This window comes from Panthera pardus, unplaced genomic scaffold, assembly GCF_024362965.1.
Source record: "Panthera pardus isolate Hobbes unplaced genomic scaffold, ASM2436296v1 HiC_scaffold_6, whole genome shotgun sequence".
NCBI lineage: Eukaryota > Metazoa > Chordata > Mammalia > Carnivora > Felidae > Panthera > Panthera pardus.
Genome location: NW_026526991.1, coordinates 17,591,172 through 17,608,076, shown reverse-complemented (window position 1 = coordinate 17,608,076; position 16,905 = coordinate 17,591,172). Strand labels below are relative to the sequence as shown.

Genomic DNA, 16,905 nt, shown 5'->3' with positions numbered 1-16,905 from the left:
GGAAGAAAGGAGGCGGAACATGGCCCAAATCCCAGTACACGGTCGGTCCAGAGGGGCCCCCACTGCCACCGCCACAGGATTTTGCCGTGCTCTCCCTGGAACAGATCTGCTGCTGCCCCTGCTTTTCTGCATCAGAAGCTCTTGGTTCGACATGCGGCAGTGGGTGCCCGTGATTGGTCAGACTTAGATGTGCGTAGGCCTCACCACAATTCAAAAAAATACGTATCACGGTCCCCATTGTACGGATGAGGAAACTAAGGCTCGAAGAAGTTACGTGACTTGTCGACGGCAGGTCTAGGTCTGCCTGACGCTGGAGCGCAGTCTCCCAGTGACCACGCTTCGTGCCTCAGCCCCGTTGCTGGACACGTGTACTTCCAAAGGGGTCATTCCCGTTGCTTCTACCAGAGATGTGAGTGTACCCCCTTCTCACGCCACCCTTCCCAGGATCAAGGGAGATGTATCATTTTATCACACGCCCTTGCTCATTTGATGGACTAAAATGGTGACCTCTTGTTTTGGTTTGCTTCTCTTCATGACTGTTGAGGCGGAACATTTCCCGATATTCTATTATCCATTTATATTTCCTCTCTGTATGTGTGAAAAATCCCACCCGTGGTTTTGGTTCACGTTGTCTACTGGGGTCTCGGTGGCATCATCTTAGTTGTCGTTCGCAGGAGCTCTTTCCCTGTAGCAACGAGGTTTAACTCTTTCTTGTTTCTTTTGTTGTTTCCAAAGAATACTTTCACCATCTTTTAATTTCCTGTTGAACTTTGTTCACTTTCCTTTGACAGACAGACAGGAGTTTTGCACTTCAGGGCTAAATATTTAACAGTCGTTTTTCAGGCTGGCCACATGACACGAGGGAGTGCTCCTGGGGGAAACACGTCTAACACCGAATACTTAGATAATTCCTCTTTTCCATGCCCTGCCACCTCCCAATACTTTTGGGTCAACAGGCTTATAACGAGCCCTTTCATCTCCAGAGAGACGATCATCAACAACTCTTGAGAGGCATAGCTTTTCACTCCACCCTAGGGCAAAAAAAAAAAAAAAAAAAGCCAAAGGTGACGCTTAAGCTTAATCGAGGGAGCCACCCAGGTGCCCCATCCTTCCTAAGGCTCGGTTTTGTCATCTGTCTGATGGGCTACTCATGCTGGCCTTGTGTGACCGGTACAAGGATTAGGGGTGCTGCATGTAGTATGCTTAGCGGAGTCTGGCCTGCAGTAAATACACCGTGGAAGCCCGTTCTAATGCACCAGGAAATTAATTGGCAAGCACTTGCGGGTCGTCTGCTGTGTGCCCGGCATTGCATCAGGTCAGTGGCAACTCGTCCCCCAAATCAACCTTCACGAGCTCACAAGGTGTGGCCGAAGAGCTAGGGCACCGCTCACCACGACTCTGCAGCTATACGACGGGGTCGAAGTACCAAATTACAGAGAAAGGGGTTTGCATCTTCCAAGCAGGAAGCTACCGCTGTGGGCTGAAGATTTCGGGAAAGCTTCATACAGCAAGTAGGGGCTCGAATTGGGTTTTGACAATTTAAGAAATATATTTATTCTCTTTTTATTAGGACGTTTTTCCCCTCTGAATGAAAATAGCTATGTTTTTCCTTTTTTAAAAAAAAAACTTTATTTTTATTTTAGAGAGAGAGCACAGGGGAGAGGGGCAGAGGGAGAAAGAGAGAGAGAGCAAGAGAATCTTAAGCAGACTCCATGGTCAGTGAGGAGTCTGACCCGGGGCTCTATTCCCACAACCCTGGGATCATGGCCTGAACCTAAATAGAGTCAGATGCTCAACCGACTGAGCCACCCAGGCATCTCTGTTTATCCTTTTTAAAAATAATATGTAGTCTTGGGGCACCTGGGTAGCTTAGTTGGTTAAGCATCTGACTTCAGCTCAGGTCATGATCTCACGGTTCGTGGGTTTAAGCCCTGCATCCATCTCTGTGCTGACAGCTCGGAGCCTGGAGCCTGCTTAGGATTCTGTGTCTCCCTCTCTCTCTCCCCTTCCCCCCCCCCCACTCTCTCTCTCAAAAATAAATAAACATTAAAAAAATTTACAACAGGGGCGTCTGGGTGGCTCAGTCGGTTGGGCGTCCGACTTTGGCTCAGGTCATGATCTCGCGGTCCGTGAGTTCGAGCCCCGTGTCGGGCTCTGTGCTGACAGCTCAGAGCCTGGAGCCTGTTTCAGATTCTGTGTCTCTCTCTCTCTGACCCTCCCCCGTTCATGCTCTGTCTCTCTGTCTCAAAAATAAACGTTAAAAAAAAAATTAAAAAAAAATTACAACAATAAAGTAAAAAAATAAAAATAATATGTACTCTTTAAAAAATACTTAGACAATGCAGTAAATCAATTGAAAAAACTCAGACCCAGAAATACTATTAATACTTGTATAAAATGCATATATTTATATATAAATATAATTATGTTTGTTTATGTATTTATACAAAAAAACAAGAGCATATATATACATTCTGTGTTGTAACAGTATTCCATTGTATGGAAGTTTTATAATTTTTTTTTAACCAAACCATAATTGCTAGACAGGTGATGTGGGCACAATTCTGTACGTGAACGTCCAAATTCTCTCAGTCAGTAACTTAGTGATTTTAGACAAGTTATTGTTGGGTCACTTTCTAGAAATGTTGCGGAAGTCGTATTGATATATATTCACTTCCACCATCAGTATATAAAGATTCTCTTTCCCCCACACCATTCCCGGCAACGAGTCTTGCCGATATTTTATGATTTCCACCAGGATGCAGGCAAAATAAATTTTTTAAAAGTTTATTTATTTACTTTGAAAGACAGAACCAGCAGGGGAGGGGCAGAGAGAGAGGGGGACAGAGGATCCGAAGCGGGCTTTGTGCTGACAGCAGAGAGTTGTATTTGGGGCTTGAACTCATGAACAGTGAAATCACGACCTGAGCTGAAGTCAGACACTTAACTGACTGAGCCACACAGGCACCCTGTTAAAAGTCATATCTTTCACTTAATATGTTTTTCTAGACTGCCCTATGTTAATGCCGTCACGTGAGACATGATACAGCCATGGCCCCAGCCCTCCCCTCACAGAGCTCAAAGACCACAGGGTTGAGAGACATTGAATAAGTAGTTCTTGGGCTCCTCGCTGGCAGCACGGAGCCTGCTTGGGATTCTCTCTCCCCCTTCTCTCTGCCCCTACCCTACTTGTGCTCTCTCTCTCTCAAATAAGTAAACTTAAAAAAAAAAAAAAAGGGTTCCTGTGAACTGTGATGAGGGCAGTTATGGTTCGCATTTCTTTGATTATCCACTCAGGTCCTTAGTAAATGACATGAAAAGGGCCCGTCCGTTGAGGTTTTGTGCTGGTACAACCTCGTGTCTGTCGGTGGACCAAGGAGATGGCTGTTTTCTTTTGCCTCTGTTACCTCATGCAACGATACAGACGATGGGGCAACAAAACACAGCATCCCAGAGGATTTTCTAGGAGAAAAAGATGAAATCAGTTATGCTTTTCTGGCCTCATTTTTCGAACATCCTTGGAAACTTATCTATTATTAATGTCTTGAGGACTAAACCAATCACATGGGGATGATGCCCTGATGTGGCATACTTTAGTTGCACAACATGGGATAAAATAATAATAATATAAAGTGATGGTGGGAACAACCAGATATGTGTATGAACAAAAAATGACCCTCCACGCTTTCCTCACACCAGATGCCAAAATTCTCCCAGCATAGGTCACAGACCCCAACGTAAGTGCTGAGACTATGTTGCTTCTCCAGCTAAACACAGGAGAAAATCTTGGTGGCGTTCACTTTGGCCAAGATTTCTCTCACAGAACACAATAACAGAAGCCATCAAAGAAACACTTGATGAAATGGACTTCAGTTTTGAAAATGCTTGCTTTTCAAAAGCACAGTTAAGAAACCAAAAAGGAGGGGTGCGGCTCAGCTGGTTCAGGGTCTGACCCTTGGTCTCAGCTCAGGTCTTGATCTCAGGGTTGGGTGGTCAAGCTCCAGCCCCAGTGTGGAGCCCACTTAAAAAAAAACAAAAAACGGAAAGAAAACAAAAAGGAAAGCAGACTGAAAACAGATTTATGCAAAATATGTGTCTGAAAATGGGCTCATATCCAGAATATAGGAAGAATTTAATATCACAACTGATAATAAGAAAAGAAATAACCGTTAAAAATGGGCAAGAGATTTGAACAGATATTGCACAACAGAAGATTTATGAATGATTAAGAAACGCATGGAAGGGGTGCCTGGGTGTTTCAGTCGGTTGAGTGTCTGACTCTTGATTTCCGCTCAGGTCATGATCCCAGGGTTGTGGGATCAAGCCCCACATTGGGCTCCGTGCTGAGCGTGGAGCCTGCTTGGGATTCTCTCTCTCTCTCTTTCTCTCTCTCTCTCTCTGCCCTCCTCCCCCACTCTCTCTAAAAAAAAAAAGAAAAAAAAGAAACACATGGAAAGATGTTCGGCATCACTAGTCATCACAGACAGGCAGTTAAGACTAACATGAGAGATCGTTACATAGTCCGGGTGGCTAAGGTTAAAAAGACTGACAGCACTATGTATTGAAGAGGATTTGAGGGATCTGGGGGCACAGCAGTCACTTTGGAGGAGAGGCAGGCCATGTCCTATAAAGGGTCCTAGTACGGGGCACCTGGGTGGCTCAGGCCATTGAGTGTCTGACTCTTGATCTCAATTCAGGTCTTCGGTCAGTGTTGTGAGTTCAAGCCCCATGCTGGGCTCCAGGCTGGGCATGAAGCCTACTTAAAAAAAGCATCCTAGTATGTGCCCAGGATTAATGAAAACATTTGTTCGCATAAACACTTGCATGCAAATGTTCTTTGCAGTGCTATTCATATTGGCTCAAAACTGGAAATAATGCAAATGTCTGTCAACCTCTGGACGGATGATTGCGATATGAATCTACACTATGGAATACTACTCAGCAATGAAAAAGGAACTGCATGTTAAGGTGAATATTCAAAATAATTTTGTTAAGTGGAAGAAGCCAGCCATGGCAGGCCACATAGAGCCATAGAATTCTAGAAAAGGCAAAACCGTGGTAGAAGAAAGATGATCAGTGGTTGCCTAGAGCGAGCATCTGGGCAGGAGACGGACGGCCGCGGGACGAGGGGGAACTGCCCGGACCCCGGAAATGTTCTGCATCCTGATTGCAGTGATGGAGGTTATATACCGTTTGTAGTTACCTAAACTCGGCAAACCATACACCTAAGAATGAATAGGTTTTATTTGTGTGTTAAAGCCGCGAGAAAAAACATCAGAAAAAAAAATTGATCTTTCTTGGCCCTCTTCAAATGTATTTTCTGCCTTGATATGATTTCTATTTTGAATTACATGTGGGAGTGAGAAATCGTAACGTTTTCAGTGTCTTCATCTGGCCCCGGCACAAAAGCATCGGAGTCCCTTCTGGTCCTGCGTTGGTCACACTGGTCACCTGTCATCTGCTGCTCTTGTCCTCCAAGCTCCCTCAGGTCAGCGGCTCTGTGACTTTCATGCCATGCGTGGGGCCCTGGAATCCCTGGTGACACAGGGGCCACCATGCCAGGTTCCTGCTTCCCCTGGTACAGATTCCCTCTGCCTCCCAGGGCATAGGATGGGAGGGTACTCTCACCTCCCTTCAGGAATCTCCCCCAAAGCTCTCCCTTTTCTCCCTGGCATTCTCTCTCTCCTACTGTTACATTTTTCTGCAAGAAAAGCCTTTATCAAATCCCTCAGGCTGGGGGCGGGTAGTAATGTCCCCCATCTGGAGGCAGGGGGTGAGGGGAGACATATCTAATGCCTGGAACATGGCCCAGCCCGAGAGAGCCCTGCGAAGGGGGGCTTCCACTGCCACCACCCCTGAGTTGGGCATGGGGGCGGGCAGAGGGAGCGAAGCCATCACACTGGAGCTGGAGAGCTTCCTTCCAGGTCATCTGGATGGGAGTTTGGGAGTCGGGCAGGGCCCCCTGGAGAGAGGAGCAGATCAGGAACAGGTTTCTGTGCCACGAGTGGGTGGGGAGGGTGGGTGAGGCCATGCCAGGGGCACCGGGAATGGGGAGTGTCCTAGGGTCCATCGGCCCTCTTTCCCCCCGGAAGGGAAGGAGACGAGCCTCTGGGGCCCTAAACTGGGCAGAGGGCAAAGGTAGCATCAGAGAGTGAGCAGAATAATGATGCGTATTTCTTTCCTCCACCCCTGTCTCCCTCCTCTTCTTCCTTGCTCTCTCCTTTTCTCCTTCTCTGTCTCTTCCCCTTCTCCCATCCCCTCTCTTCCTGTCTCTCGTCCCCACCTTGGTCTAAAAAGCCTGCGAAGAAGAGTCTGCTCTCAGAGGCATGTCATGAGTAACCCACTTGTGTACTTGTGGTTTACCTACCTGTAGAAAATCTGCACCTAAGATCGCCACATGCTGTGGGCAAGTGGTTTTGATTCCGCTCCACAAATATTTACTGTGCTCTGGTTAACTGAGCGTACTTTGTGCCCGTGGTGCCAGAGAGATGCAAACGGGCAAGGCCAGTCCTCGGAGGAGCCAGTCTGGGGCCCCTGGATGATGTTGGCAGAAGACAAGCCCCCCTTTCCCCAGGATACTAAAGAGCTCTCTGTCTGCCCTTGCCCTGGGCCCATTCCCCTCTCCGACCAAGTGCAGAAAGGGTCATGCCGCCAGTTGTGCAAGGTCTTAAAACAGTCCATTGAAGGCGTAGTCCACAGGAGCGAGGCAGAGCCCTGCCTGCAGGTATTGGAGGGCTTGGTAAATACCTGGCGGTTCACTGCTGACGGCACACACAAGCTGGAATCGTGATTTCCCGTCTATTTTTCCCTCACCTGTGAGTTTTCCAAGAGCATCCGTCCAAATAGAACTTGTCTCCTCAACACGTTTTTCAGGACCACACCAGCCTTTGAAACAGACAGGCCCCGGTTTTGTTTGCCTGTTGTTTTCATCCGGAGAGTAAGTCTCAAGCCTAACGTTCCACCAGGGTTTAGCCAGGTCCCGGGATGAGAACAGTGCTGGTGTGCAAGAGTGCTCGGGGTAAAAGGGAATCAGAAACATAAGGGAAGAGGAGATCTGAAGAGCAACTGGGGGTTGCAGCCAGAAAGACTGTTCCCGAAATGCTTTAGGCTCTGACCTCCTCTGATGTGGACCAGTCTGTGAGCAGTTCTGGCCGAGAGACGATGAGCAGAAGTGACGCGAGCTGCTTCTGCGTGCTTCGCTGAGTTGCCTGGGCGAGACCTCCCAGAGACGTTCTCTCCTCAGGCATTGCAACCAGCATGGTTCCAGGTGGGGGCTGCTTCAGCCTCCTCGAAAAATGCCACACGGACGGCTGCTGGCCCACAGCAGGCGTGGTAGAGTGAGCTGGAGTGAGGTGGGAGCCTTAAGCTTCCGAAATTGGGACTCGGTTTTCACTGCAGCCTAACCTGGCCTGTCCTGACTGCTACGTTGGGAAAACAAAAACCCCGATTTGACAGGCAGTCCTTCCGTATCCTTGCTTCAAAGTTCAAAATATCACATCTTCTCCCTTCTCCTCAGTCTTATCAGTCAACACCGTGCTTTATCTGCTCAGTATGCAGCATGTAGCATGAGTGAAAGAGGTGACAAAGTTTTGTGAGACTAGCAACCTACAGAAAACAATGACCCCGCTCCACGTAGGGAAGTTTACAGTGTGATGAGGGAGACAAATAGAACCTTTTCCCTCCCCCCTAATGTGCGTAATCACAGGCCATTAGCACTGACCTTCCCTGTGGACTTCAGAGGTGATCTAACCTAACTTTGTAGCCCAAGAAGGCATTACTTGTCCATCTCTGACTTATCTGTACCTACCCAGTGCCAGTCATTAAGCTGAGGACTAGAGAGAGACAGAGGTGAGGAAAACCCAGCCTAGTGGGTACAGTGGCCCAAGAGTGGTTTGGACCTAGTGCTCAGAGCACCAAAGAGGAAAGAAGCTATTTCAGGCAAGAAATCAGGGAAGGCTTCTTGGAAGAGGTGGTAGTTTACCTACATAGCCTTACCCCTCACTGTACGCTTGGGCCACTTCTTGACTGATTGTGGGAATGCAAAAATGGACGTTGGGCACGGCTCTCCACCTTCTCCACCATGTGGGCCAACTCAGCCCTCCATGACCCACCAGAGATGCACCTCTGATCTCTCCCTTGGCTCTGTGACTTCCCAGACTGCCTTATGCATGTCCAGACTTTTGTCCAAGTACAGTGTGGGCTCTGCCCTGGAAGGCCAGAGGCCAGGTGGGTGACCCCTCCCTGCTCTGTAAAACCCGGGAGTTAAATGAGAGCCTGACATTCTAGGCGAAGTGTGGCAAGTGCTCATCTAACCATGCTCCCTGCAAAGAATCCCTGCCTTGGTTGGGGTGGGTGGCCATGTGTTCAACTCCCATTCCCAGGCTCCTGTGGGGAGAATCACTGAAGAGTGGCTTTGCTCCGGAGCTTGTTCAGCTCTGCAGCCTTTAGCAAGCAGCTCATTCACAAGTGACTACAAATTAATACAGTACAGACCAGTTACATAAATATTGTGCTGTCATTGATTATCTTCTGTAATCAAAGGCAAGGCTGCTGACTTTGTTACTTTCCCTATCACGCGGCTCTGGAGGAAAACTCTGGAGGTTGTCCACGCAGGTTTCACTGCATGTGTCTATTTACAAGTTGTGTCTCTGATGTATTGAGAAGAGGGTAATGCCCCTTGCATTCAGACCCAATAAGTATTTATCAAATGCCTATTATCTGAGTGGCATCGGAAGACATATTCTTATTTCATTATTGAGTTAATAGCAGTAATAATTTGATAATATGACACAAAAGTAGTCTTTACAATGACATCCCTCCCCCGCCCCCGTAAATATAATTGTTGGAATTTAAATAGTCCTTTAACTTTAAAAAACCCAAAGTAAACTTACAAGGAAAATTAAAAAAATATGACAGCCCCTATCTCTTTGCTTACAGAAACCATGAAGGGCAGAAGAACAAGGTCTTCAATGTTGGGTGGTAGCTAAGTGGACCGTCGTAGTCGCCGATTTTCAAAAGTTAGAACGGGGTAGGTGAGCCACTGACGTCTGCGCTATTAGCCTGTATCCACTTGATCGATTGTTAACCAACTTAAATGCAAGGGGTTGGAAACTGTAAATTACTTCCCACAATGCAGGAAAACAACGCCATCTTTCCATTTACCTGCCAGTGCTAAGGCCGGCTGGATTTTTCCATCAGTTGTTTGAATTCGGCTGACGGTGACTTCGTGGGGGCCACCTCTCCCTTCCACCCTCTGGGACTCGTGTGCACTTGGGAGAATCTGGAGGGAGCTCTACCCTCCGGGAAGCCAGAGTTTTAAAATCCGCAAGCCAGTCCCTTTTGCCTTGTTGAGGGAGAGACTCTGCACAAATCTCCGGGAAAGCTCGGCGGTCGCCAGACCCCTGCGGGTAGTGCAGTTTCCCTAACCTTGACCCCCAAGTCAGCCGTTTCTAACCCCTTTCCAAAGCGTCGCTCGAGCCCGGGAGTGGTTTGAAAGAAAAAACGAAACCGCCCGTTTGGAGCTTCGGCTAAAGGGCACTCGCTCCCTGGGGGCTGAGGGGCAACTTCTCCATCACCTCGTCCAGGGATTTTAAACAATCGCGGACCACCAGCCCCCTTTACGCTCTCGGTGCCCGACTCGCTCCCTGCCACTTCCCTCCACGAACGCCGGCAGGAGTGGGTGGCAGCACCGAGGCGATTTGATTCGCATTTTTTTTTTTTCCTCCGGGTTTTGTCATGGAAACGCTGACACAACCTCCAGACGGCGGCCGAGCCCGGCCGGGGACTGAGGGCTTTTGGGACCCTGCGGGAGCGCGGCGCGCTCTCCGCACTCCCCGGGAAACAGCTGGACGCGACCAATTCCCGGGTAGGGGCGGGGGGAGCGCGACGCTCCGCCCCGGCGCTCCGGCCCCTCCCTCCTCCCGGCTCTCCGCGGGCGCCCTCCCCTCGCCGGGGGCTGCGAGTTGCATTTGGTAAAACCCAGCCCGGAATATATAGATCATTGGAGCGCAATGAAGTAGCCTTTGGAGCGGAGGGAGGGGGCCCGTCCGACAGCCACAGCGGCCAGCGCAGCAGCGGCGGCGGCGGCGGCGGCGGCACCACCAGCGCTCGCACCCCAGCCGCCCGGCCCGCGAGGAGGCAGCGGCGGCCGCCGGCGGGAGCGGAGGCGGCGGCGGGGAGGCGAAGAGGAGCAGCGGGAGGAGCAGGAGCGCGCAGCCGGCGGGTCCACGCATCTCGGCACTTCCAGAGCAACTCCGGCGCCTTCCGTACCCCTGCCCGGGGCTGGGGGCTCCGAGAGCGGCCGCGAAGCCCTCCCGATCGTCCCCCTCCCGAGCCCTGCCCAGCCCTTGCCCTGCGCCTCCCGGGCTCCGCTCCGCGCGGCAGGGTCCCGGCTCCTGCGCCCCGGGCGCGCCTCCCGGACACCCCGGTTCCCGCAGCCAGGACAAAGCCATGAAGCCGGCGCTGCTGGAAGTGATGAGGATGAACAGAATTTGCCGGATGGTGCTGGCCACTTGCTTGGGATCCTTTATCCTGGTCATCTTCTATTTCCAAAGTATGTTGCACCCAGGTAGGGGGCGCGTTAGCGTGGTTTTGTTGGATATTTTCTTCTCTCGCGCTCTCGCTCGCTCGCTGGCGCCTGGTTTCTGCCTATTCCAACCTTACCTCTTCTCCCTCAGCCACCTCGGGACTCCTTGCTGCCCGGACAGGACGAGTCGGGATGGAGAGGAGGAGAGAAGACGTGCTCTCTCTCCTCTTCTTCCTCCCGGCTCCAGGCTGGAGGATGGAAGCAAGGGGGAGCGGTTTTTTTTTCCTCCCTTTTTTCTTTGTGTCTCTTGTCTGTCTGTCTGCGAGGTAGCAGAGCAAGGTAGAGAGGTTGTGGGCAGCTGCTGACGTGGGGGGCCGGTTTGAAGAGAATGCAACTCCCCGCGGATGCAGCGATCCGTGGATGAAAGAGGCGCCGGGAGGCGGCCGCCCTGCGCCTGGGCGCGCTGCCTTTTCCTTGGGTTGGGGGCTTGGGGGCTTGGGGGCTAAGGGTGTGCGCCCCGGCGAAGTCTCCAGTCCTTGCTGGGGAGCCTGAGGCTCAGGCTCCCACGTGTCCGGGGCTCAGCGCCGCGCAGAGGTGTGGGGAGAGGCTTGGTGCCCCGCACTGCCTCTCCACTAGGTTGGGGAAGGGGCCAGGCGCCCCTCGTTTGCCCCCGGGGTCTGGCTCCTCATTGACCTTGCGGCTGGTGTCCTGGGGCTTGCTTCACCCCGCGCCCCCACCCCAACGGCTCTCCCGACCCTGCGCTGGTCATTGCTCCTGGGTCACGCCTTGGCCGCAGCAGTTTTGGAGGAAACTTTGGCCCGGTCCCGGACTGACCGTCAGGTTGCTTGCCCCTCTCCTGGGTTCCGAACCTCTGAAGTCCCCCGGAGGGCCCCGGGGCGTGTGGCAGTGAGCCCCTCCCCCAGCCCTCTGTAGCTTAGGCAAGTTACACATCTGAAATCTGGACTGGGGGAGGATCGAGGCTCGCCCCTTCCAAAAGGCGCTAAGGAAAGTTTGGGACCTGGGGAGGGAGGGGCGCCCTCGAGCGCGGCGGCCGGGGGTTCACCGCTCGGCCCCGAAGCCCAACAGGTACAAAAGCCTTCCGAGGAGGCTTCGGGGTGACGCGGCTCGGCCCGGGGAGCCGTGGTATCCACACCCCCCACCTCACCCCCGGCCGGCTCCCACTGGGCCACATTGGCTCCGAAATCCTTTTTGCGTTCTTCCTTTTTTTCTTTTCTTTTCTTTTTTTTTTCTTTTTTTTTTTTTACGCCTCCGAGTTGCCTTTCTCAGTACAGCCACAGCAATAATTTGCTTTTATAATTGCAAGGAGGGAGTTGGAAACACATTTCCTTCCAGGGAAATGGGGTTGGTTTTTTTTCTCTTTTGCCTCCCGCGTTCTCCTTTCAGTGTGTATGTATCTAACACTTTCAGCAGACGCAGCCCCGAATTCTTCTAGCTTGCGTTTGGGTGGGTGGCAGAGGAATAAAGCTGTTCTTTCCATCAATCAGGCAGGGCTGCGGGTGTGAGATTCCTTGACAGCGTCGGGGACTGAGCGGCCCCTCTGCCCGGCTCGCCCTGGAGCAGTTGTTCAGGCGGCCAAGGATATGGTCTGACGCTACCACTGGTAACCTCAGGACATCCGAGCCAGCCTTGTAAAAGATGGCTTTTGTTTGCAGTTGGGTATTTTTAGTTTCATGTCAGCAAACTGCAGCCGTGTTTGTCTCCTCACCCAGACCGGTGGTTGGGAAACTTCTAAGGGAATTTAAAAATGGACCTCGCTTATGTTCTGGGCAGCCGGTGCGGTGGTTCCAGTGGGCAAGGCCAGACAGACAGCAGCATCCTGGAGGCCAGGCCAGACTCCGCCCCAGAGACTGGGAGACTGGGTGCCTTGCAAGTGCACTGGGGCTCAACCAGTTTAAACAAAGGGCCCAGGGGTTTGGTCTAGACTTCAGATACGTGTTTAGGCCGCTTAAAATTTTGCCTGGACAGAACATGCCGGGTAATTCTCTGCAGAAATGCCAAGGACAAGGACGGATATTAGTCTCCATGCGGAATGCACTTGAACTTCTCTGTACCTGTTAGTCGTCCAGGTACTGATAATACCCCCACTCGCCATGGTTTTCATGCAGCCGATGCCTTTTCTTGTCTGAGAATTCGGAAATAACTTTTTAACCAGAGACACCAGGAAGAAGCTTGTCCTCTGCTCTCATCCGTCGCTTCCCTTCCTGGCCCCATTTCCTTTTAAGAAATGGCATTTGCTTATTATTCATATCTGTATGAGTGTTCTCTCCTGACATGTTTTCCCAGCCCATAGCAAGTTCCACTGTCAATACCTTCTATTGAATGTGCAACTGAAGATTCCAATGGAGAGGTCTTCCTTATGTTGAATTACGTATGGTTCCACAAAAACTCCGTGGCATCAGTTTATTATGACATGGGCCATAAAAATATGCTTCGAAATCAATATTAAACATGTTCCTTTCTCCCCCCCCCCATCTTATTAAACTTCACGGTTGACGACAGCTGATGCTAAATCTTTTCTACTACTTTGAATTTCTTTAAAACTTAGCCGGATCTTTGCTTCTTTGAGGATTTGGGGTCATTGGTGGGATGATCCTTTGGCCTGGCTGTGCAGTTTCAGTCTTGAAAGATCACCCGGGGAGAGGCATAAGGGACCACGCCATGGCACAGATTGTTGCTAAAAATTTGGAGCCCTCCGGTAGGAGTTCCACATTCCTGTATCTGAAATAGAAAAATAGTATTCCGAAAGAAATGGATTCCGGGCTTCATCGGTACCTTGAGAATACCTGGAGTGTGAGAGGTGGGGGAGAAAAAAGAAAGGAGACAGCTGGCGATGGGAGGGCTGGCTGTCTCTCCCTCGGATTCTAATCTGGGGCCCATTGTCTTCTGTACTTTTCTAGTTCCCAAGCAATTCATAAACTTGAGTAGTTGATCTTTAATTTGGTTGGAGGGTTCAGGAGAAGTGGGCTTTGTCAGTAAGGCAGCTTTCTTTAGATCTCTGACATCTGAGTTATAGTCCTTGTTTATGTCAGTTTTTTTTTTTTTTAATTTTTTTTTTTTTTTTTTTTAAGAGAGAGAGTGTGTGCACAGTCTGTGCATGAGTGGGGAGAGGGCAGAGGGAGGGGGAGAGAGAGAGAGAGAGAGAGAGAGAGAGAGAGAGAGAGAGAGAATCTTAAGCAGGTTCCATGCTTAGCTCAGAGGCTGATGGGGGGGGTCGGGGCGGGGGTGCGGGGTGTGTGCTCGGTCCCATGACAGGATTGTGACCTGAGCCAGCATCAAGGGTCTGGTGTTCAACTGACTGAACCACCCTGGTGCCCCATGATTTTATTTTTTAGTCATCTCTACACCCAGTGTGGGGCTTGAACTTACAACCCCAAGATCAAGAGTCCCGCACGCTCTACCGACTGAGCCAGCCAGGCACCCTGGGATCAGGTTTTAGCCCCATCCTAATCCCAGTGTTTTACGCAGTGCCTGACACATAGTAGGTTCCCAATAAAATATTTGCTGGGGAAAAGCACGAATAGCTCAGCTCCAGAAGACCCGCTTCTCTGGTCTTCAGGAACGTTATCAAGCCTTGCCGACAATGCTGTGTCTGTGAGTCTGGGTCCGTGTGGTGGGCACCCTTCCCTGCCTTCCTGGTCTCTGAGGGCCCCCGCACACATGGATTTGGTTTAAGTCTTTGTACCCCAGGTGGAGCATTCCCCGCGGCCTAGATTTGCTGCCCCAAGGTATGAGGCAGTTGGGGCACTGCTCGGTGTCCTGGGTACTGGGGGAGCTTGGCCTCCATTAGCCACTGACTCAAAGAAACCCGTCCACAGCACAAACCCCTTTTGTGGGTGTGAGCAGCCCCTGAAGTGGGTGAGGATGGAGACACATGCTAGCGGTTTCTGCACACATTCGAGTCCATCAGCAAATGCGTCCTGTAAACGTGCGTCCTGTACAGTAAACTGTGTTGCCTACCTGCCCCGGACAGCTGGGCTTTGATGGAGCTGTGCTCTGCAAGGCAAAGCGGAGGAGGCCCCCGGGGCTGCATTTGTGCCCAGTGTGTGAAGAGAGTTCCTCCGAACCTTCCTTTTGTGTCGCTCCCTAGGACTGTGATTTTGTTCGAAATCTCCTGTTCGAAGAAGAGAAGCCTGCGGAGGAGAAAGCCTTTTCTCTCTCTTTCTCTTCCTCTCTTTTTTTTCCTCCTGCCGTATGTTTACTTTCACTGTTGCCTGGGATTTCTTTGCCTTGGTCGAAGGTATTGAAAGATTATACCCTTTATTTAAAGACTTCTTGGGTTACCCCTTTGTACTTGTACTTGGTTAGATTGAATGTGCAGTGCTTTTGTGTGATGATTTTAATCTAATTGTAAACATAATATGTGCTCATTTTAGGAAATTTAGGAAGTGTAGAAGAGAAACCATCATTTAGTATTCCACCACCCAGAGGCAACAGGTGCTTTATTCTATGTATTATAGAATATATATGTTAAAAAAGAGTTGAGATTATATCATGCCTTTTGTACCTGTTTTGATGTATTTTAGACAAGTGCATCATTATGGTGACTAGTTATTATGTTTAAAGACAACATTTAACCTCAACCTTTTTAATCTATAGATTTGCATATGTCTCTGCCATCCCCCCCCCCGCCCCCTGCCCCACTTTGCAGGATGTCAGTCCTGTATCATTTTTATTACTTTTTTTAAAACTGCACACGAATCTTTTTGCTTATACATGAAATGAATTTGGACTCACCGGTTTGTAGGGCCGGTTCTTAGGTTATCTCTCTGGCGTTTCCTTTTGCAAAGGCAGCAGGAGGGTCTCAAATAGGAGACTGTTATGAATCCTGAAAGCAGCATTAAATAACTGAAGGCTAAGACCTGTCCAGTATGGGGACTCCCTTTGGTGGGTGAAACGTTTGCACCTCAGTGAGGCATTGTCATGGCCGCATTAAGATGAGACAGATACACTTAGGCAGTTCCCTCCAACAGTTACAGCCACTGCTCAGGAGCTCTCATTTCATTGCTTTCTGAAATAAAAGTGGTGGTCAGCGGAGGGGTGGCTGGAGATGTCCGTGGGGCAGGGGGCGTGGGGATCCATCCTGCAGCAGTGGGGGCTGCGGTTTAGATTTATCTGGTTGGAAAGCCATTTTGCTCATGACCAGCTCTATCAGCACAGCCGTTTAAAAACAGGAAGTCAAACACTTACAAGTTCAGGCCCCACCGTTTCCCCCTCTTAAAATCCACCCACAAGACCCACCTCCTTAACCTGGGGAGGGTAGGTGAAAAAGGCCTTGTGAAAGTCATCGCCAGCAGGCATGTAAGTCCAAATTCTTGGAAAAACCAGCATTGTTTGCTTACTCATTTTTTTCTTTTTCGTTTCTTTTTCTCTTGAATTTCGAGACCCTGTCTTTATCACAAGTGAGGAGGAAGGCACATCTTCCTCTGAGGTCATTGAATAGTCTGATCTATCAATTAAAAATTCCCGGAAACTTATTTGACGCATCTGAGATCAAATATGATTGATCAGAATTTACAAGCTGAGTTGTGCTTTTTTTTTTTCTCGGCCTCTTGTCTTTCTCTCTTCTACTCGGTGCCAGGCCCTGGAGGTGGGTCTAGGCACTTGAGGGATTCAGTATGGATTTTGGCCCCCAGGGAACTTAAAGCCAGACTTGAAGCAAATGCAGAAGTAAAAAAAAAAAAAAAAAAATGTAGGCCTGTCAGGTGGTGTGGAGAAAAACAAAGCAGGGAGAGATAGATGGGGGGCGGGGCTTGCAATTGAATATAAAGGTAATTAGGGAATGCCACTGGTGGGATGACCTTGGAGAGCAGAGACCTCAGGGAAGGGAAGGAGCCATCCACGTGTCCATCCCAGGGAGAATGTCCCAGGCCTAGAGCAGCAGAGGCCTGCCCCTGAGGTGGGAACTTGCCAGACAGGCAGCACTGAGTGTTCAAAGCAGAGGGAAGGGGCCCGGAGCAGAGTCTGCTGCGGGGCCTGGGGCAGGCTGGGCGGGAGGTGAGGAAGCTTCTTACTTGCACCTTTATCTTTGGGCAGCTGGTCCTGCGCTTTGGTAAAGCGGTCACCGCACTAATCCTGTGTCTCCTCACCCCGCCCCCGCACCCCCCCACTAGACCACAAAGTGGTAAAAGAGATTTGAGAAACATTTTAACGGAACTGGTGTTGGGAAAGTCTTCAACAAAACGTTCGGGGTGCGATCCATGGCATTCACGACTACAAAGCGCGGTCGCACCCTGACTTCTGCGGGCACTCAGTAAGGGCGTAGAGAGGGACTGGGTTGGGGGCTTGGTGATTTGGACGTGGAAGGCCTGGGTCCTGGGGCGGGGCTCCTCTGCTCCCTAACCCCATCAATTACCGTATTC

General features: G+C 50.4%; 1 protein-coding gene and 1 long non-coding RNA gene across 3 annotated transcripts in view; one reads left to right on the top strand and one right to left on the bottom strand.

The window, feature by feature from the left end:
* Positions 1 to 2,771: 2,771 nt before the first annotated feature.
* Positions 2,772 to 15,752, bottom strand: LOC109265441 (uncharacterized). Its single transcript, XR_002079191.2, has 2 exons — positions 15,281 to 15,752; positions 2,772 to 3,462 (listed from the first exon to the last, which is right to left on the bottom strand). It is a non-coding gene; the product is annotated as an uncharacterized LOC109265441 (long non-coding RNA).
* The window catches only part of CHST11 (carbohydrate sulfotransferase 11), a 265,222-nt gene continuing 258,220 nt past the window's right edge, over positions 9,904 to 16,905 (top strand). The window contains exon 1 of one of the 2 annotated variants that reach the window (XM_053895461.1): positions 9,904 to 10,567. In XM_053895461.1, the coding sequence (XP_053751436.1) occupies positions 10,450 to 10,567 (118 nt within the window). In that variant the 5' untranslated portion in view covers positions 9,904 to 10,449. The remainder of the gene's footprint in view (positions 10,568 to 16,905) is intronic. The other variant, XM_053895462.1, reaches the window with a different exon arrangement.